This window comes from Eleginops maclovinus, chromosome 20 (assembly GCF_036324505.1).
Source record: "Eleginops maclovinus isolate JMC-PN-2008 ecotype Puerto Natales chromosome 20, JC_Emac_rtc_rv5, whole genome shotgun sequence".
Classification (NCBI taxonomy): Eukaryota; Metazoa; Chordata; class Actinopteri; order Perciformes; family Eleginopidae; genus Eleginops; species Eleginops maclovinus.
Window position 1 is genome coordinate 15,115,466 of NC_086368.1, and position 19,157 is coordinate 15,134,622.

The 19,157-nt window shown below is 39.5% G+C and overlaps 1 protein-coding gene across 1 annotated transcript in view; it reads right to left on the bottom strand.

The window, feature by feature from the left end:
- Window positions 1-19,157, bottom strand: part of LOC134882291 (guanine nucleotide-binding protein G(i) subunit alpha-2) — a 51,214-nt gene that overhangs the window by 10,199 nt on the left and 21,858 nt on the right. The window contains exons 2-3 of the mRNA XM_063909922.1: window positions 6,151-6,193; window positions 2,059-2,200 (exon numbers count right to left, since the gene is read on the bottom strand). Of these exons, the coding sequence (XP_063765992.1) occupies window positions 2,059-2,200; window positions 6,151-6,193 (185 nt within the window). The remainder of the gene's footprint in view (window positions 1-2,058; window positions 2,201-6,150; window positions 6,194-19,157) is intronic.

A 19,157-nucleotide genomic window follows, 5' to 3' on the forward strand; every position in this document is an offset into this window, starting at 1 on the left:
CGATTATATTTTTCTGGTGTGCTGTAGGTTATTGTTATACAGTACATTTGTTACTCGTTTGAACAGCACAGTACATGTTTCGTACTTGTAATTACCGGTACTTGTACATATAGGTAAAAAGTTATGCAAATATGTACCGTTTCAAAATGTTAATAAAAGGGATGTATTCCCAAACAGCCATCTCTTTCCTGACAATCCCCTTTTTGCATATTCTCTTACATATGGTAATTAAACATTAAAACACCGCAGGCTTTTAGTCCGGTGCGGCTAATGTATGAACAAAACAGGATTTCCCCCGAATTTTAGCTTGTGCGGCTAATATTGAGGTGCGCCTTGTAGTCCGGAAAATACGGTACTTGCCTTTGTTACCCTGAGACAGTCATATTAAGTGAGCTATGACGTTTTGCAACTCTACTTAGTTTGCACTCACTAGGACCCCGAGAAGGGCATCGTCCACAGCTTACATCACCTCCACCGCACCACTCTGACCCTCTGTGTTTGAAAGCTTAACTTCTGATGTTAGGTATTAACAGCAGACTTCCATGTATTGGTTAATAATTAGTTAATTCGACCTGAACTAGTCTTATGACCCTTCTGGTGTTAAATTTGTAAGCAGCATGTCAAAAACCGCAACCAGTGAGTGATGTGCGCGCTGTATCAACTTAGTTGCCAATAGTCTGCAGGAATTGTCGTATTTGGCAAACAATGAAAGCAGCATGTTTCTTGTTTTTACATGAAGAGATTAAACAAACCCCACATGCTGATTAAGAATATTTCTTAATGCTGACTTGATTTCTCTCACAAATGTTGTCTTTTTAATTGCAAACTGTGAAATGATCCAGGACAGTCTGTCCTCTCTGTAGGTCACTGCAGTGTTCGAAGGTGTTACTCAAATAAACTAATTAACTCTGTCCAGCAGAACTCGTCATGCTGAGTTTGCTCCCTCGACAGAGCAGATCCTTGCATATGCCAAGTAGTCAAAAAGCTCTTTGCATACAAAAAAATAATATTTATCCAATTCCAAGGAAGGTCACGCAGGAGAGGCAAATTTGGAGACAACAAAAGCATCAAAGATTTATAGAAACTGCAAAGTAATGGTTTTTACAAAGAGGGTCTAAATTGACTTGCCTGCATTGCAGAAGGCATGTTTTAGTGTAGAGCCACCGCTACACATGACGCAGATCTGCTATAACATATTATATATAATAATAATTATTCCACTTCAGCAAAGTCTGAGGATCAGGTAGGTTACAATTTCCTGTGTGGTATTCACACACTTTTAGAAACATAAATCTACTTTTATAGATGTGTAACATATGAGTTGAAATATGTGTTTCCTTTTCTCGATTTTCGAACACAATCTTTTTAGGTTCACTTCGATGTAGGAGTTGACAGATTGGTTCATCGTCCGTTACTAAAGAGACTCTTCTCCAGATACTAACTTATCTCATACTAGAAATTATCTTTCAACTGTGAAAATAGAATATATGAATCACATCCATTAGATGATGGCATTTTCTCTTCTCATGAGTAATGCCAGAATTGTATTTCTGTCAACTTATCTCCCCGGGTGGAGATGATTTACTTTTTCCTTTAGCAAAACACAAACAAACACACTCATAAACAGAAACGACATGGCACTGCAGGAGTCCATCTTAAGCATCTGCTACCCACAGTTGATTTCCGAGTAGAGACTGTCCCACTGCACTCAAGAGAAATTCTTTAGCTGCATAATTTCTGCTGCCTCAAATCCTCAAGCCGATGAGGAAGGAGTGGAGGCTTCGGTGGTGATTAGTAGAGATGATATAACAGATATATAACACTATACTTTAACAGGCTATCAGTTACTTTTGTCACTACCCCAAACACGGAAACAATTTGACTTCTACTTAAATCCTTAAAATCACATTGGTCTTTTGAGTGTTGTTGTGCTAACAGACACAACATATTTTCTAAAACAATTCAAACATCAGTTCTCTTTGGTCTTGCTGTGGCAGAGAATGATGGAGTGTAAAAATGTAGGAAAGCTCAGTGTCAACTTTAGTGTCAGATACCTACCGCTCTTGTAGGTTCCTCATAGTCGATCTTAAGGTTGGCCATAGCTTTGATGATGGCCATAATGGACTGGATTGTGTTGCTGTAGACAACGGCTCTGTACTGCTTACACTCATCTTCTGAGTATCCATCCTCATGGATAATCCTGAGAACAGAGAGCAGAGGAAAAAGGGGGAAAAAGGCAAGGACATTTAGAAGAAATCACAATGTGACAATGAAACAGAACATGCATGATTACACATTACATCATATGGTTTAAAATGTGTCCTGACCTTTTGACCGATATCTTGCTGAATATTTAATCTCATATTGAATTTTAAGGTTTTATAATTATCCCTTAATTAGTTCCATTCAAAAGTATGTAGTCTTGCATGTATGACATCAAACATCACAATATTGTTGGGTTGCGGTTCTCAGCTAGAGAACACTAGTACATATATTTTCTTGCTTGTGGAGCTGTGGAGGAGTTACATAGAGAAAGAGGCATGCAGTTGAAAAAAAAAGCATGGGGCTTAGACCGAAGCCGCTGGGCTGGAAACCAAACAGAACCATCTCCCCTTGTCTGCCATGAGACCAGAGACCACAGCCAGGATGCACATTGGTTGTGTGATGTGCTGAATGGGAGCTCATTAAAATGCAAGTGAGTCCGCTGTGAAACACTGAGGCACAGTCAAGAGGACTCAAAGCCCACAGTGTTCCTCCCTCATTCAAACATTACTTCTAATAGTTGACATGATTATGAAGCACTTTGCAAAGTTTGTTTTGGAAATTGCCCTTTAAGTAGGTATTTTAATCCGTATCTTACATTGCAAACAGTGGACATTTGGATTATTAATCTAACTTTAATTAAAAAGAATCATAATCATTGAAATTGTGAGATTTTGTGAAGATCTGTACCAAGTTTACCATGTTTTTAACGTGTGTTTTTTCTTAAGTTTAGTTATACAATATAATTTGTAGACTGCAACATCTCTGCACCATAATAATTAACTAATAATAGTATATTGACACATTTTTTATCTTTAATAGATACAGCATATTCTGCGATTTCTCATCACACTGGTTGGCAATTCCACAACCATTTTTCTTTATATTCGAACCAAAGAACCCCCAAAATCGACCTAAAGAGCTTATAGTTCATGATATATGATGAACATAAGAGGGATTTTAGATGACCAGATGAAGGCGCTTTCCACACCACAATCAACATGATTTGAGTGATATCGTGTGGACATGAGCTGCGTGCTTCCCCTTTTTAAATAATTCAATACGTATGTGTTAAAAATAACTTGCAAGTCGTGTTTCATTCAAGGAGAAGCAGGATACAATAACTTTGAATTAAATAGGAATCACATCATTAATGCTTTCATTTCCTTTGACTTTTATACTTTTGTAAGCAGAATTATCCTTTATGTCGCAACATGTAGGTGTAGTGGAATTTTCTGAGTTCTGACTAAGAAGTAGATAAAAGGAAACCCCATCATTAGTAATACAGTTTCCTGTGACTATCAAAGAAGCATACAGTAAGCAATCCTTTTGTCAGAATTAGGTTAAATGTTGCTCCTAGGTCTGGATTCAGTGTGGGACTTCCTTTTGGCTGAGTTATGATTGTTCTCTATTTTTAGGTAGACAAAATAAGTCACTCCTACTCCTCTGAATGTAAGAGAAGACAGTGGTGTTGTGCTCTTTCTACTTCAGTGTCAGTTAAAGGCATAGATGCATATTTTTCACACTGCAAATTTGCAACAGCCACACACCAGTTCCAGCCCCGGTTTTGTGTCTGCATCAATAATGTTATTAATGGCTTTTTAATGCTACGGTGAGCCAAAATGTGAAATAAGTTTAACCTGAGCTCAGTGAGAGGATTACAAAAAAACCCCAAAAAACAGATAATGTATACAGAGAAATAACTTTGGCCATTTGGAGATACTGGTATTTGTGTTGTGCGTCTGAGTATTAACAAAGACTGACAGGAGTGATCTTCCTTGAACATGACCCCAGGCTTTCATTTGTGCTTCATCACACAGAAATCAAAGCTTAGGCTATAAAAGACACATAAAACTAGTGTTTGTCTTCCTCCTTTTCCAAGTCTTTTTGCATATCTTTGAAATTGTTACCGTTGCCAATTGGCCAGTTTAGTTTGAACAAGCCTTTTCTTCAATTAACACATTTGAAACTTGGAGAGTGACAGATTTTCCCACAGAAAGTTTAAAGTTACACTTATAACGGTCTTGCTGCCAAGTTTTTGCTTTTTAAATACAGCCTTTTAGATCAGTTGAACCCTCGAAGCAGCAACAATCAGCAAATCAAGTGACGTGTTTTACATACTGACTTGACTCACTGCCTCTTGAACTTCCTCCCAATGGTACGTTTTAAGTAGCTCACTTTATCTTTAAAGCGAGGCTATTACGCTATAGTTTCCCATAGACTTTCAGTTCTAAAAATATCCTTTAAGAACCAGTTTAACCCTACCGAAGAAAGCAGAATAATCAACATGACTCACTCTAAATTGTTGTGTCGTTTCAGTGTAGCATTGAAAATGTGAACAAAAATTAGCCATAACAAAGCAAATGTATGTGCTATGTCTTGCGTTAAATGTGAATCCTATCTTGGTTTAAACCTGCATGGCATTCCAGGGTCCATATTTTTCAAATTGTCTAACCTTAATCAAATAACAATGACAGTCCATTGAGTTGTAGAAAATAGGGAAGGAAGTGTCCATGCTGATGCTTCAGTTTCATAGAGTACTATCAATCATCTTTTTTACAACCCGACTGAAATTATGTCATTAGCAAAAGCTTACAGAAGCCTTGTCAGATTACAATCAGAGCAGCAACAACAATGGTGGGCTTTCTTTGCCAGACTAAATCTGGATTGCACACACGCAAAACCATGACTGGAAGCATTTAGACTGGAATAATTAGATGTGGTCCAGGTATAGCTCAGGAGAGAGGTGAACACATACAGATATCAGTATTCTGCGCAGTGACTGCACTCCCCACTACATTTGATTAATTACTTAACAAGTGTCTCTCTCCTCCATGAGGCTGGTTAAAAATGATTCATGGTGCAATGTGGGTTAATGGCCTATTTCAAGCCTGGTAGCTCTAAACCAAGAATGCCAAGCTTACTGTGCCACACTCAAAGCAGCACTCACCATTTCAGCATTCAGAAGATTTATCAAAAGGGGGGGGCACGTCCCTGCATACAGTATAACATGAGCTATAGAGCAGAAGAAGATATAGCTTGCTGTCTTTGTGTGTGTGTGTGTGTGTGTGTGTGTGTGTGTGTGTGTGTGTGTGTGTGTGTGTGTGTGTGTGTGTTTTCTAATATAAACTACAATGGAAGACATTTATGGACTAATGTATTGTGCGTCCTTCAGTCTTTCTCTTGTTTTATAGTGAAACAAAAATTACTAACACTTTACATGCCATTAACTAAAAGCTTCTGACCCTCCTTTGCTTGGTTTTAATAAAAAAGATTTGATCTCTGACAGGGTTTCTACAATGAAACATAACACAATTATTATGGATTAATTAACCTTTCTCTAGTACTACCACAGCAAAAAAAGTGTCTTATCTGACCTATAGGTTGTATGTTGCTGTATTTGCTCATTGAATGTGCTTCAAGTTGTATACTAGGATCCCAGGATAGTCACATCAAGCACACTGATTTACCACATCAGCAAAGGAAAAATACATATTACCTTTTTGTGTTCAATTTTTCATTTCGGGTCCGGTTGTTTTTTAAGTGGAAATTAAAAAAACATGATGACTCATTGGAACATAGGAGCCGACAAGAACATGATATTATCTTCTACAAACCACCAAGGAACAAAAGGAACAGGGCTTAGATTTTAAGCCAGCACATTTGGTTGTGAGGAAACATTTCTCCTTCACACTTTCTTTAACATCCACAAATGAATTTGCTGCTCTAATTCTTCTGACAGCTTTACAGAACATACTGATCCTGAAATAAGTGTTGTGAATCCACCTTTGTGTAAATATTCCAAATGCATGTAATTGTGCTGTTAAACCATAAATTAATTTGTCTGAGATGATGGGAGGAAAAGCAAAACAATGAGCAGTCACTCACTTCATCTGCTTCACAATGGTGCTCTTCCCCGACTCTCCAGCACCTGCAGAGAGAACAAAAACAAGCAGAGGTTAAAAATACTCTCCCGTTAGCTGAGAAATGTAAACAGGCAGCCAGCGAGGCCGTCTCACATCTGGACCCTTGTCTCGCTCCCCTCCCTTCACCTCCTAGTCTTGCCTTCAGCTCTGTAGCAGAACTCAGTTTCGTTCTGGACCTGCCTCCTGTTCTCTCTTACTGTACACCTACAGGGACTCTGAAACTTACTTCTATCGGTAGTCTGAATGAAATGGTGAAACACAGGGCTTAATTCCATCCAACATCCCAACCTCTCTGAACCTCTAAAAAGGGACAAAAACCACCTGCCGTCATATTCCTTGCTTTCCATATTAAGTCACTTTAACGTATTTAACATTTTAATGGAAATGTCTGGCACTGACAGGATATGGGTTTTTCTACTTATCCACTGCTGTGTTTATTCTAATAGCCTCAAGCAACCAGAGAGAGCTCATCTGCCACAAGGAATCCAACATCACACACACACACACACACACACACACACCCATGGGTGCCTGTCAGTGCACTCTCCATTCGTACTCGCCTTGGGTAAAATCTTTCTGGGATGACCCTTAAAATACACTACTACACAGCATGCAGCACGCACATGCACATCAACGCCTCTGGGCAGGAATGGGCCAAGATAGCTTCCCGGACAGCTGTCAGCTCCTACTGCTCCGTGGTATATGAGCTCGGACTGGCTTGAAGAGTAGAATATGCACTTTGCCTTGAAATAAAAGGTGTGCATTACATTGCACACATTTTGGCTGACCAAATGTAACAAAACCAAAAGGATGTAAGCCTCCGTGGTCTGTGTGATAGGATTTTCTGTTGAAAGCTGGAAACAAATTGTGACATTGTCCATCTTACATCCACCTCCTGGTCCCCTTTCTCCCCACCAGGCAATTTTACAAATGTTACTGTTTTCATCCATCTGCTGTAAAGACTATGGACCATATTGTTGAGCAGAAGGAAAAGTAGGAATGACATTCTCTCCCTTGCTCACTGGGTACCTTGAATCGAAATCGGTTAACATATTTAATGCTTAAAAAAAATGAAAATAACTCTGATGCAGACTTATTCAATGGAAATGGGAAGTATGCACTCCTGTTAATCTAGTTATTTTTGTCACATTTCAGATGGAAAATGTTGCATAACTGATTCAAGTCACAATTTTGGTTTGAAGCCAAAAGACAATCGAAACATCTTCTTCTGTTGAGCATCCAAACACCGACTCTGTTAAGCATTAGAGAAACATTTACAATTTTGCAAAACACAGTATAGTTTGACCTTGCAGCCTCTGTGGCACAGTTGCGGATACGCAAGTCTGTAGCCAAAACACACAATCTAGACCTGACCAGGGGCAAGCTACCTTGCAATTCTCTTAAGCCACACATACCAAACAAACAAGTATGCACACACACTCATGAAAAAAGTAAACATACTCTTTGGAGTTTGCTCAGTGAAACTGAAGCTGCTTACAGTTAAAGGCGGGAATACCTTGGTGAAACGCTTGCTTTGGTAAACAAATAGGTAGCAGCTCACCTTACTGTACAACACAAACACAACACTGGCATGCTTTGTATATTTCCAGTTATCAGCCTGTGCATGTGGAATCGGTTTAATTTATTGGATCAACTGCAACATACACTTTGTTCCTTAAACACACGACACTTACCTAAAAAAACAACAATAATTATTACGACAAATTGGAAAATAGCATGAGGTTCCACAGTATGTTCCACACAGAAAAGGTTGAAAAAAGTACTTCAAACACCCCAATTCCCATGCATATAAGCAGGCAGATGATGTCCTGCTCGGCACTGTTTCATTTTAATATTGCATACCTGCCAGCTGGCAGTGAAAGGCTGCCAGCAACTGAACAAGCACTTGTACTTTAATAAAACGGTTTGCAGGATTTCTGCAGGACTGGATACATTCGTATAGAAGTGGAGAGGAGAAGAAAAAGGGCTTTTTAATCGGTTTGAATCACAACCCATATTGTGCACCTATTTAACAAAATATGGCACACAGAAAAAGTATGCATATTTCTATATCAAAAATCCAATCCAATGTTTCAAATGTCAACAAACCAAGTGTTAGACTTTCCTTTGATTTGACGTTCTACTCCTCACAAACAAAGTATATTTAACTAAACACTTCAGAAGTGTAAACCTGATCTGAACTAAATATAACTAAACTGACCTTCAGCCCATTGCTTTTAAAAACAAACTGAACTGACATGAAGATTACCCGAAATACACACTAATGCAGCTTACAGGAAAATAAATACTGTCCACTGCCTAGCAACCAGGCAGTGGACAGTATGTTGTGGTTGTCTTTGACTCATGGTAGTAAATTAGGAGAGAAAAAAAGCAGAGGGGGGAAAAATACAGGACTGCCAGTTCAGTCCGCAAATGTATTTGAATAGGATTGCAAAAGTTGTAGAAAATAGAAGAAAGGAGGATGGTTGTGAGAGTTTCCATGCTTAAATGTCAGCTGTCTGCCTGTGTGTTGGAGAGGAAGGTTGCTAGCATGAACATATGTAGTACTAGGAGAAAGCAGCAGGGGAATTGTAAATCTCCCAGCAAGTCTAAAGGAAATTCTTCATAGGTAACAAAGTGACAGATCAAACGCCGTTATAGGTGGCAGGGGAACCTGTGCTAGAGATCATGCTAGAAATGCAGAACCACAAGATCCCCCAAAAATCAATCTCCTGAACTTCTAGTAATGTTTTTATGTCCAAAAACAAAGGGGTTCAGCATCCTTTGGGAAGATATTAGCCCGGTCTCAATAAGTAAAGTCGGTGGCAAAAATGGTAATTCCTTAAGAGGTTAAAGCTGCAATATCACCAGTTTATCAGAACTGGATGTATTATTGAACATATACCAATAAAACATGATGAATACAAGTGAATTGAAACAAGAGCATAGAAAGGCTTTCCTCAATAAAAAATACGTCTTCTCTTGTCCTGGCTGACAGGGACAGACAGATGATTTTTCCAATCACCTGCCAAGTATTTCTTTAAAGTACCTGCTCTTTTTTCAAACTGTTTTCCATGAGAGCCTGTCAGATAGTTCTGTGTAACAAACCATCTGGCATGTAAAATTAGGTGATAAGCTAAGTTGGGAAATCTAAAAGTCCAGCAGTACATCAAATATGTGAATATTATAGACACAGACAGCAGCAGTGCTTTAGGGCCACCCTGCTTGCTGAACTTTCTCTAACTCCCACGGTATGCGCTTCATCATACAGAAAGTCTTGTGATCATTTGGTCGCTAGGTGTCATGCATTTTAGAATCAGCATTAAGCATCTTCACTATCTGGAGATCAAAAAGTAAAGCTAAAATCCCCCTAACATTTGCTGAAGGCGTTAAACTAATTAATTCTGTTTAATGGCAAAAATATGTCCTAAAAAGGAATTTGAATTTTGTTCTGCAGAAAAGGGATCTGAGTAAAGAATTGACAAAGACTTGTTCTTCTCTGACATCTGACCAGGGATGAAACTTGACAAGAAGAACAAGAAGTGTGTCAGACAGCTCCTCGGTGAGGAATCCTGGCATGCGTGAACCGTCTCTCTAGTTTTCGTTATTCAGTGAAGCAAGACAAAACGGACAAGTGCGGACATAAGGAGGGAATGAAAGGTAGCCCCTTTGTTCTGTGTCAAGACTGAGGATCAACAGCTGTAAATGATCGACCTATTTCTTAATCCTGCAGTGCCACGCCATGTGTTGCAGCATCCAGCAGCCACAGCCTCATCACGTATAACATGTTAACTGTTTTAGAGGTCTGCCTCCTATGGTGTTTTCAGTCAGTGTGTGAATAAATGTGCATGTGTTTTGGGCAAATGTGACCCATCCTGGTGGGCCTGCGAGGACACAAAGGCAGCAGTGTGAACCCCTGCTAGATGAGAACAGAGCACACTGTTGATGTTTAGGCCTGGACCTCACCAATCAGCTCTTTAGTTAACACAAGCCACACACAAGCCACACACAAGCCACACACAAGCCACACACACACACACACACACACACACACACACACACACACACACACACACACACACACACACACACACACACACACACACACACACACACACACACACACAAACCCCCCCTGCCCCCTTTCAGTCAGCATGACAACTGCCTTCACCTGCCACATCAAATCGCTTTATGGCTCCTAGCAACAGAAAAGGCTTGAGGGTTCATGACTGAAGAACTTCAATCTCACACCGATGAGATGAACATATGTTCAACTGCGAAATGAGTTTAGACTAAAGTTTTCGAGCCTGAAGTTGATAAGTTAGAGTGAAATCCTAAACACACCATGGTGCCAAAAGTACTCCCTGAATTCCTCAAAGATGAGATGCTTTCAGGCAAAACAAAACTTAAAGTTATCAGATATTAAGGGCTCAGTAATAATTTGTTCAAATGAGAATTACACTGGCTTCAAACTGAGTAGGGGCGCAATAACCCAAACATAAGTGTGATATAAAACAATCCAATTGAAACGTTTCATAAAGTCAGTATTACTGAAGGGGCCGCAGCACTGCATTGCACTAAACTGCATACTGTAGGTGTTAATGACATTTGATCACATTATGCAAGAGTTGGTTGTCAATACTATTCCCCCGGCATGCTCCCATAGCGCTCTCTTAAACATGGTCTGTACTGACTGTGTTTGTGTTATAACTGAAGTAGTTTGGTAGCCCACGCAAAAAGAAATGAATGCTGCACTCTTTAATTAAACGATTATTTAACTGATTCTTATTCTGCCTTTGTGAAAATAGAGAGAGCTAAGTAAAACAAACAGGAAGTTGAATAAAACATTGGAAATGGCACAAGGATATTTCTTTGAAGTCCACTAAATCTATTATGGTCTGGCCCTCGGGTCCTTCCTGTCCACACTTCAGAGCAAATCTGTTGAATAAATCAATACCTGACCCTTTAGTGACGGGCTGACCAATGAATACCAAACATGCACGGGCTTTGAAGCTCGAATCTGAAGACATTAGAAGCAAATATTGGATGTTTTTAGGCTTGAAATCAATATGCACTTAGAGAAACTGGGACCTAAGGCTTTTTAAATCACTTTAATGTTATTTCTTCTCCTGCTTTCTTAGTGTACTGATAAAGACAGTGTTAGACATTGCTTCTCACCAACTTGAGACTTCACATATTCTCTTTTCTCAATCTCAGCACCCTGTCCCTCACTACGATTTAAAAAACCAAGTGCTCAAAGTGCTTTACATTACATAATACATATATTAGACATGTATTACATCAATACGTTGGACAATACCAGTGTTCCCCAGTTCCCCTGATCTGAAGATCAATGCACTAGCCCACTGCGCCACAGCCACAGCCACAGCCACAATATACATTACATTAAACTAAGTATACAGGGGAAAAGTGATGAGGCAGCAGGTGATGATGCCAAGATAAGTTACTAAAGAAATGAAGACAGTAATGAGAATTAAAAGGAAACAGAAGTAGAAAAGGGGATAAAAACAAATGAAAGCTGAGGCAGCAATTTCACACTATAGAGGGATCCAGTAAGAAGATTCAGCATCACAATAATGACACGCATGACTCTTACGCAAAGAAATTGCCTCATCACTTCTCCATCTCCCCAAGGCCCCATTGTCTATTTATTCTATAATGTAATTCATTTCAATTTCCATCATTTCTTAAACTGATCCTCCCAATGTCCTCGGCCTCCTACACACCAGCCGTGAAGCGACCCGATGCTGCCTGTTCTTCTCAGCTACATGTTGAGAAAATGTGCCCACCCAAACTCGAGACCAGAGGCCCTCTGAGAGACACATGTGCCACTTCCTATTCTCAGATCCAATCAAGGAGGAAATGGAAGCAGCTTGAATAAACGTGTGTACACTCAGGAACGCAAAAAAACAACAACATGTGCACACACAGACGGGCATATCTGTCCGTTTGAAAGACAGGGACGGAGAAATTTGGTCTCCTCCGACAGATGGCTACCGTGCCTCGGGCAAAGAACAAGTCTGGACAGCAATCTGACAACTGCTGCCACAGAGGAGAGGCATGAGAGGCAAGAGGTACATATAGACTTCTTCTATGCATATTGACTGGATGTAAGAGAGTGTAGAAAGACACATTTAATGACATTTCTGCAAATGATTTAAACAAGTCTGCAGCCCCAGAAACAATCAATAAAGTATCAATAACCTTTAAAGCCGTGCATTTTACTTTGATGGAAAACCTGCCGTAATTATGTGGTTAGATGAAGAGCTGAGAGAGCAGAGACCTTTGATAGGAAAACCCCTGCCATCAGCAAGGCTCAGATAATAGGTATCATCAATTGATCAATAGCATCACCAATTATAGGCATGAGGAATAAAGGGTCATGCATTTCTTGAGGGACCATAAAAATGACTAAATTGAATCAATGGAGCTTTAGGCGCTATCTGGTAAATCCCCTGTAAAGGTTATCAGTTCACAAGAGGACCGCAGTGAAGACACACCTCCAGAACAATTAAATGGTGCAAAGATTAAACCAAAAAAGGAGCCTTAATATTAGTGAGAGATGACGACTCATTGTTAAAATATAAAATCGGAAATCCATTTAGTGAGAAAGTGTCAACAGTGAATTACAAATGTTATGTTGTTTCTGTGTGAATCCCAGTGTGTATCATCTGTTTTTTAAATCAGATTGCGGGCCATAGGCATATCCAATAACGACAGACGTTAGCCATAGAGTGTCTTCCTTAAAGATAAGGATGCTGCGCAGACATCCTTCATCCGTCAATAGAAACACTGAGGGCTTCTGAGGGAGGAAATGCAGATATAACAATGTAGTATGTGCGGAATCAATCACCATCATGTTGGAATTTGTAAAAATACAAGTCAATAATGAGGCTCACAGGAACTTGGGCTCTTAAAAGTGTAAGAAGGGTAAGATGTTTTGACAGGTTACTGGGACCTTGGGAACAAAATGTCCCGTCTTCTTTCTCCCATTTTATATGGAGATCAAAAAGGAAACAGCGGCTGGTTAAACCACAGCCTGACCCTTCCCTGCTGGTGATCAATTTAATTCAATTCAAAAGGGGTTTTATTGGCATGAAAGTTAAAAGAAACAACGTTGCCGAAGCATCAAAATGCAAAATAATTACACAACATAAACATACATTTCAAATAGTTACATATTAATTATATATAAAGATCAATACAATTATACTTTAGACGTGTGTGTGTGTGTGTGTGTGTGTGTGTGTGTGTGTGTGTGTGTGTGTGTGTGTGTGTGTGTGTGTGTGTGTGTGTGTGTGTGTGTGTGTGTGTGTGTGTGTGTGTGTCATTCACTGTCCCTCAGATCTCTATACTTACACACCTCAGGACCCACATGGCCTCAAACCTCTAACTGCTTATCTTGTTTTCTCATGGTCAAAAAGAAAGAGAATACAATTTTGTTAATACGGTTATTCAGCTTTTATGGCAATATCCCGTAATTATTTCTTTTTCAAGATAAGCTTATGATGTGAGGATCGTTGTAAGATACTGACAGCGGTCATTGGGTTTAATTAGACAAAGAAGAAGAAGAAAAACATGACATTTCTTTACTGAGTAACAAATATCCATGGTTAGTTTTCACCCTTTAAGGCACATTCCCATCCTGCCCTTTACACTGATCTATCCGTCAGAAAGCATCATTCTCAACTCCTCTGGCAACGGTTTCTCCCTTAAAGGCTTTTTCTACACATGAAGCATGCAAGTGAACACATCCACACACACAAGCAGATTGGATGGATGGAAAATGGGACGTAGAGCAGGTAATATCTCTAACCCACCGGCTCTCTGGTCTAAAGGGAGAAAAAAGGCTGGGGCCTACGGAGACCAAGGTAGAAGTCAGAGGTTCTACGTGAAGGTGGAGTGCTATTTGGAGGTTGGAAAACAAGAGGTAGGACAAAGCAATAGGGGGTCAAGAAAAGCTAGGATACTGATGGGAGACTGCAAAGAGCAGGACAACAAACCATTAATCGTAGCAGACAGGAGAGAGGATCAACTGAGTAGAGGGAGAAGGTGAAGACTGCAGAAGGAAATAGTTGGTTTTCAGAGACACTGATGGGACAAGAGAGTGAGGGTGCCAAATGAACTGCCAGGTCGCTGCCTTTGAATGTCGAGGACGAAAACAGACAGAAATCTACCACAGCCAGGAGTAGACGTGTGTATAAAAATCCAATTCAGAAAAACACTTAAGTAACAGGGAAGCTCCAATCTGATAAGTCGATATTTATGCTCTTTAAATTGACTGATGATGAATTAAAGTAGGAATAAAACAAGCCAGGTCTCTCCCCTTCTCATTTAATTGTTGGACTTGGCCCAAGTTTCTCTCCTGCCTCATTTCATCGGCTCTGAATTTCAGCAGTGAAACGATTTGACAGGGCTGTGAGCAGGAGCAGCTAACAGCCCCGCTATAGTGCCAGGAGCAGTAATCGCAGCCCACCAGATGGAAAGAATTCATAATTGATGGCGATTTTCGAAGCAGTTTGCTGGGATGAAGGAGCATCGGGAACAGGGGTGCTGAAAATCTGCAACCCAGTGAGCTTTTTTGTAATGTGGCGCAACATCTGAAGCAGGACTCCTTAGCCATGGTCCATGGTGCTTTTATAAAGCAGATACACATGATGGATTTAAACCAACACTACTATAGAAGTGTCCTCTGATGAAAACTTAATGTAAATGTTATCGTTGTCTGTCTACACCTATACATTTTTAAAGTATTAGATTTACTCCAAAAGAGACAGAGGTATTTCACAGATTTTGCTTTATTTCGAATGTTCTAGATTTTGCAATAATATTCTTACTGTGAATTATTTTTGCCACAATTAACATTTGGAGAAAATCTGATATTGTGACTGCTCTAATATTCACAACTGTATATACAATATATAAATAAATAAACAACAGAATAAAAAAATAGACCGGTGAGAACACATATCTGTCCAAATTAGAAAAGCCTTGGTTCTTTGTCCAGGCATCCTTTATCCATACTTGATCCTTTAGCAAAAGCAAACACACATGCACAACTCACAAATACATGCACCAACTACAGGCCTGTTATTCCTCCCCTTAAGCGGCACCATGGTTCAGAACAAGAGTCAGACATCAATTTAATATCTCCTATAGATGTTCAATGTGCTGTACTGAACAAAAATGAGGCTTAGACGTGTATTTCGAAGGATAAAGCAGGACACAGCTTAGTTCGCTGCTCAGAAATACGCCTTAGACTGCTTCTAACAATGCAACATGACTTCCTGTGCTTTTTACGTCATTAAGGTTTCGGGTTCGGGCTCATTTCCTTCATTTTGTGTCACATTTCTGACTCTTTCTTTAGTAACTGTGTGTGTGTTCTGCGCTTTGCATAAATATATTCAAGAGATTATAACTTGGTGTTAATCTATTAGTGATTTAAAAAGGTTGCTCTGGGATAACTTAAATCAGTGTGAACATGTTTGATCACAGTGCAATGATAAAAATGTGCATATTGTTTGGATCTGGCATAAAGAATTGAGAAAAAAACAAAACTCTTAGTTAGAGCTGCAAGCTCCCCTCATCACACGCGTGTCAACACATGATAAGATCGAGGCCACCCTGAAAACAGTGGAACAGCAGCTCTGAGGAATATCTTTCATAGCTGGCATATTTCACACTCTTTTCCCAGCTCTTGGCCCCCCCATAATTCAGTTTCCCCCTCCCTTAGCGACACCCTGAGAAAACAAACCTGAATTCAAAGTGTATCAACAGTTATGTTTTATGTCTAGGATTACGATTCATAGAGACACAGAAAACTATGGATGTTTTTCTAAAAGAAGATGAATAGACTAAAGCGATGTATATTTATTATTCTTTGTGTCAACAAGCAATCCCCTCCACTCACACTCACCCACAGAGGAGCCACTCTACAGTTATCTTTGGAGCAATCTTACTTAAAGCAGAGCAGTCTCATTAGCAGGCCGTAGCAGCTGCATCCTCCCAGGGATGAGGCTGAACCAGGCTCAGGATTGTTAGCATACGATACCGTTGATGAAAAAACTGTTATACTGATCCTAGGTACAGTACAGCAGGAACATCTTCCCCTTACTTTAATTATGAAGTCTCAATATTAAAGCGAACATGTGAAAGATTGTGGTGATCTCTAACTTACTGGAGGCTTCTGCTGCATCATGGGATATGGGCGACTGGAAATGCACTGCTGATGCATTATACATGTTTCCATTAGCAGCCGCCTGCAATAACCTTTGTACTTAGATGTGCACTTCCATAATCACATGTCCAGGCACATAGACACAAGGATGGAGGAAAAAGTTTCAATGAATTGATTATGGATCGGTGCATCAACAATTAGGCAATGAGATGAGGAAAAGGCGTGGTATAGACATCCTGATAAAAAAGATGAAGTAAAGCCAGACAGTACGGCAACAGTAAAAGCAGAGGCTTCTTATATAGTAGAGCAGCAATAATAAGTTGAATACCTATTAGTTCATCTACAACTGTTTTGATAATTGAACTGTATTAACCATTTTTAGGCAAAAAGGCCAAACAAAAGTTATATCTAGCTTCAACTCAAATGGCCTTGCTATCCGTGGTGTGCTTACCATAAGCGAGCACACTCAAGTTATATAAAAACTGAGTCCACACTTAGCCTACTACATTGGTAAATGCATAATTTTCTTGGTTTGGCAATCTTATCCATGTCTTTTTATACAAAAATATATAATAATCTATTTTAAAAAAAGACTATTGCGACCTGCAGTTGACGAGAAACAACTTCCTGTTGCCTCCGGCTTTCTTTCCGTCATTTTAAATAGTTTACCAACACAAATGATTAACTATAATTAAGTAAACGGTATCCTGTTGGATACATTTATAACCATATATAGTGATGTACTCTTCTGTCTTTGTGCTACAGTTTCTTTCTTTGTTTAGACCGGCTATAAGCTGCTGTAACAACAACATCGGTTACCCCCCCTGGGGTGCACATGATACGAAATATGAATACAAATGTATCTTCTTTAGGATTCAGGATTGTGTTTCATCAGAAACAGAACCGTGTTTCAATCAGAACACAATATAAAAAAAGCATTGACTTGAGGTGAAACAAGACTATAAATGTGCAGAGACCTTTCTATATTACACTGTTAAGCATGATTTTTAAATTGGCATTCATTGGCATTTCAGTAAGTTCAGTTGGAAAATAAACTTGAACCCTTTGGTGTGGATGCATTCATTTGTACATGTGACCAGATTTGTCTTGGTTGATGTACCTTTTTGTGGACATGGCAGTCCACAAAGTCACCCAACTCCCAGTCTGGTCTGGGATAATTATTTCAGACTGAAAGGCCATCGATCAAAGAACAAGCGAGGCGACCAAGGTTGCCTGAGACGGCTGGCCTTCTCGCAGCTCTGAAAATCAGAGGCTGTTAAGGCCTTGAAGCCAGCAGACATGAAAGGCCCGGCCAGACCAATGCACCTGACATCGCCACAGCAAACATCGGGCTCAGCATTTTAACTCAAGTTCAAATGACACACTTTGAATCCAATTCTAACTTTCAGATTTAGGATTAGGCCCACTATATCAACGCCTTTTATGCATCTTAAGAAAGCCATGTGTGTTGTGGATAGCTAATTAGATGTCTTAAAATACTAAAGTTTGTCAGGGCATTTGGTGTTGAGAGATGAGTTTGAGAAAAGCATTGTGACAGTTGGTTAGGAAGATGAAGACATAAAGATGTGTTAAACAAAGAAACTGATATTCCTCATCTGCTGTGCCGCATGATACTAATAGCAAGAGGATGCCCAAGCTGCTACAAACACTCTCTCATAAAAGCCTTGCTTTAGTAAAGTTTTGAAAGGTTACTTAATAAAACTCCTGATGGATCCACATTAAAAGCAAGACTCATCATGCAAACTGCGAGTGTCCTGTTTATCTTATAATTATCTGCATGAGCTGATGAATGCTGTGAAATCAACAAATCTGAAGTGTGCAAAAGATTGAGGATGGAAAAAAAAAGTGCCAAAAGATGCCGCAATTACCCCGGGGAAACAGACAGGAAGTTTATTTCATCTCTGTGTTGCTATAGCAACCTATAAAAAACCACAGGAAATGAAAAGAGGAGGGGTGAAATGGGAGGCTTCTCAACCGTTCACATATTTTCTTCACAGCGAACAGTACAAGCTAAAACTTGCTTTGCTGACACCTTTCACAAAATTAAAAACCTCATGAACTTGTTAAGGAAGTTAATTTTCTAAACTCCACACCAATCTGAATTTTGAACTGGATGAAAAGAAAAGTTAGAAAGTAGCTGGTGAACAAAACCTCTTCATTTGTGGTTGTTGCACAGAGCCCTTTTTATGATTAAAGAGTGCTGTTGATACACAAAGTGTTGACTGGTTGTCCTCCGAGTCACAATTTATTGTGCGTGAAGGATGTGGTCATTTTGTCGAGATCTTTGAAAAAAAGTGTTTCCTCTATGTGATGCTCTGGTAGATATGGAAATGCTCTGTGGTCAAATAGAGGAGGAAACTGAAAATCCCTTATTGGTAAACAGCCCTGAGCGTACCAATGAGCGGCTGCAGTCTGTTCTTGCCAGTGGACGAGATGCCTGCAAGAACCTTGAGATATCAGTATGTTAAACATAAGATAAGCCTATTTAGATGTTTTGATCGAAATTAAAAGAATGAAAAAGTTTGGGAGATGGTATTCGGTCCATGATCTAAAAAGCTTTCTCGTCGACTCACTGTTCAGGCACAGGAAAAAAAACCTTGACATTTTACATCTCAACATATTCGATCAAGTATATTTGACAAACGAAAATGGAGTTGAAGAGTTCAACCACTACCCAATTTGGATGAACAATAACATCTGTCTATCCACTCAAGTCTCTTTACTTCACAATAAGACTCTCGTTATTAGAG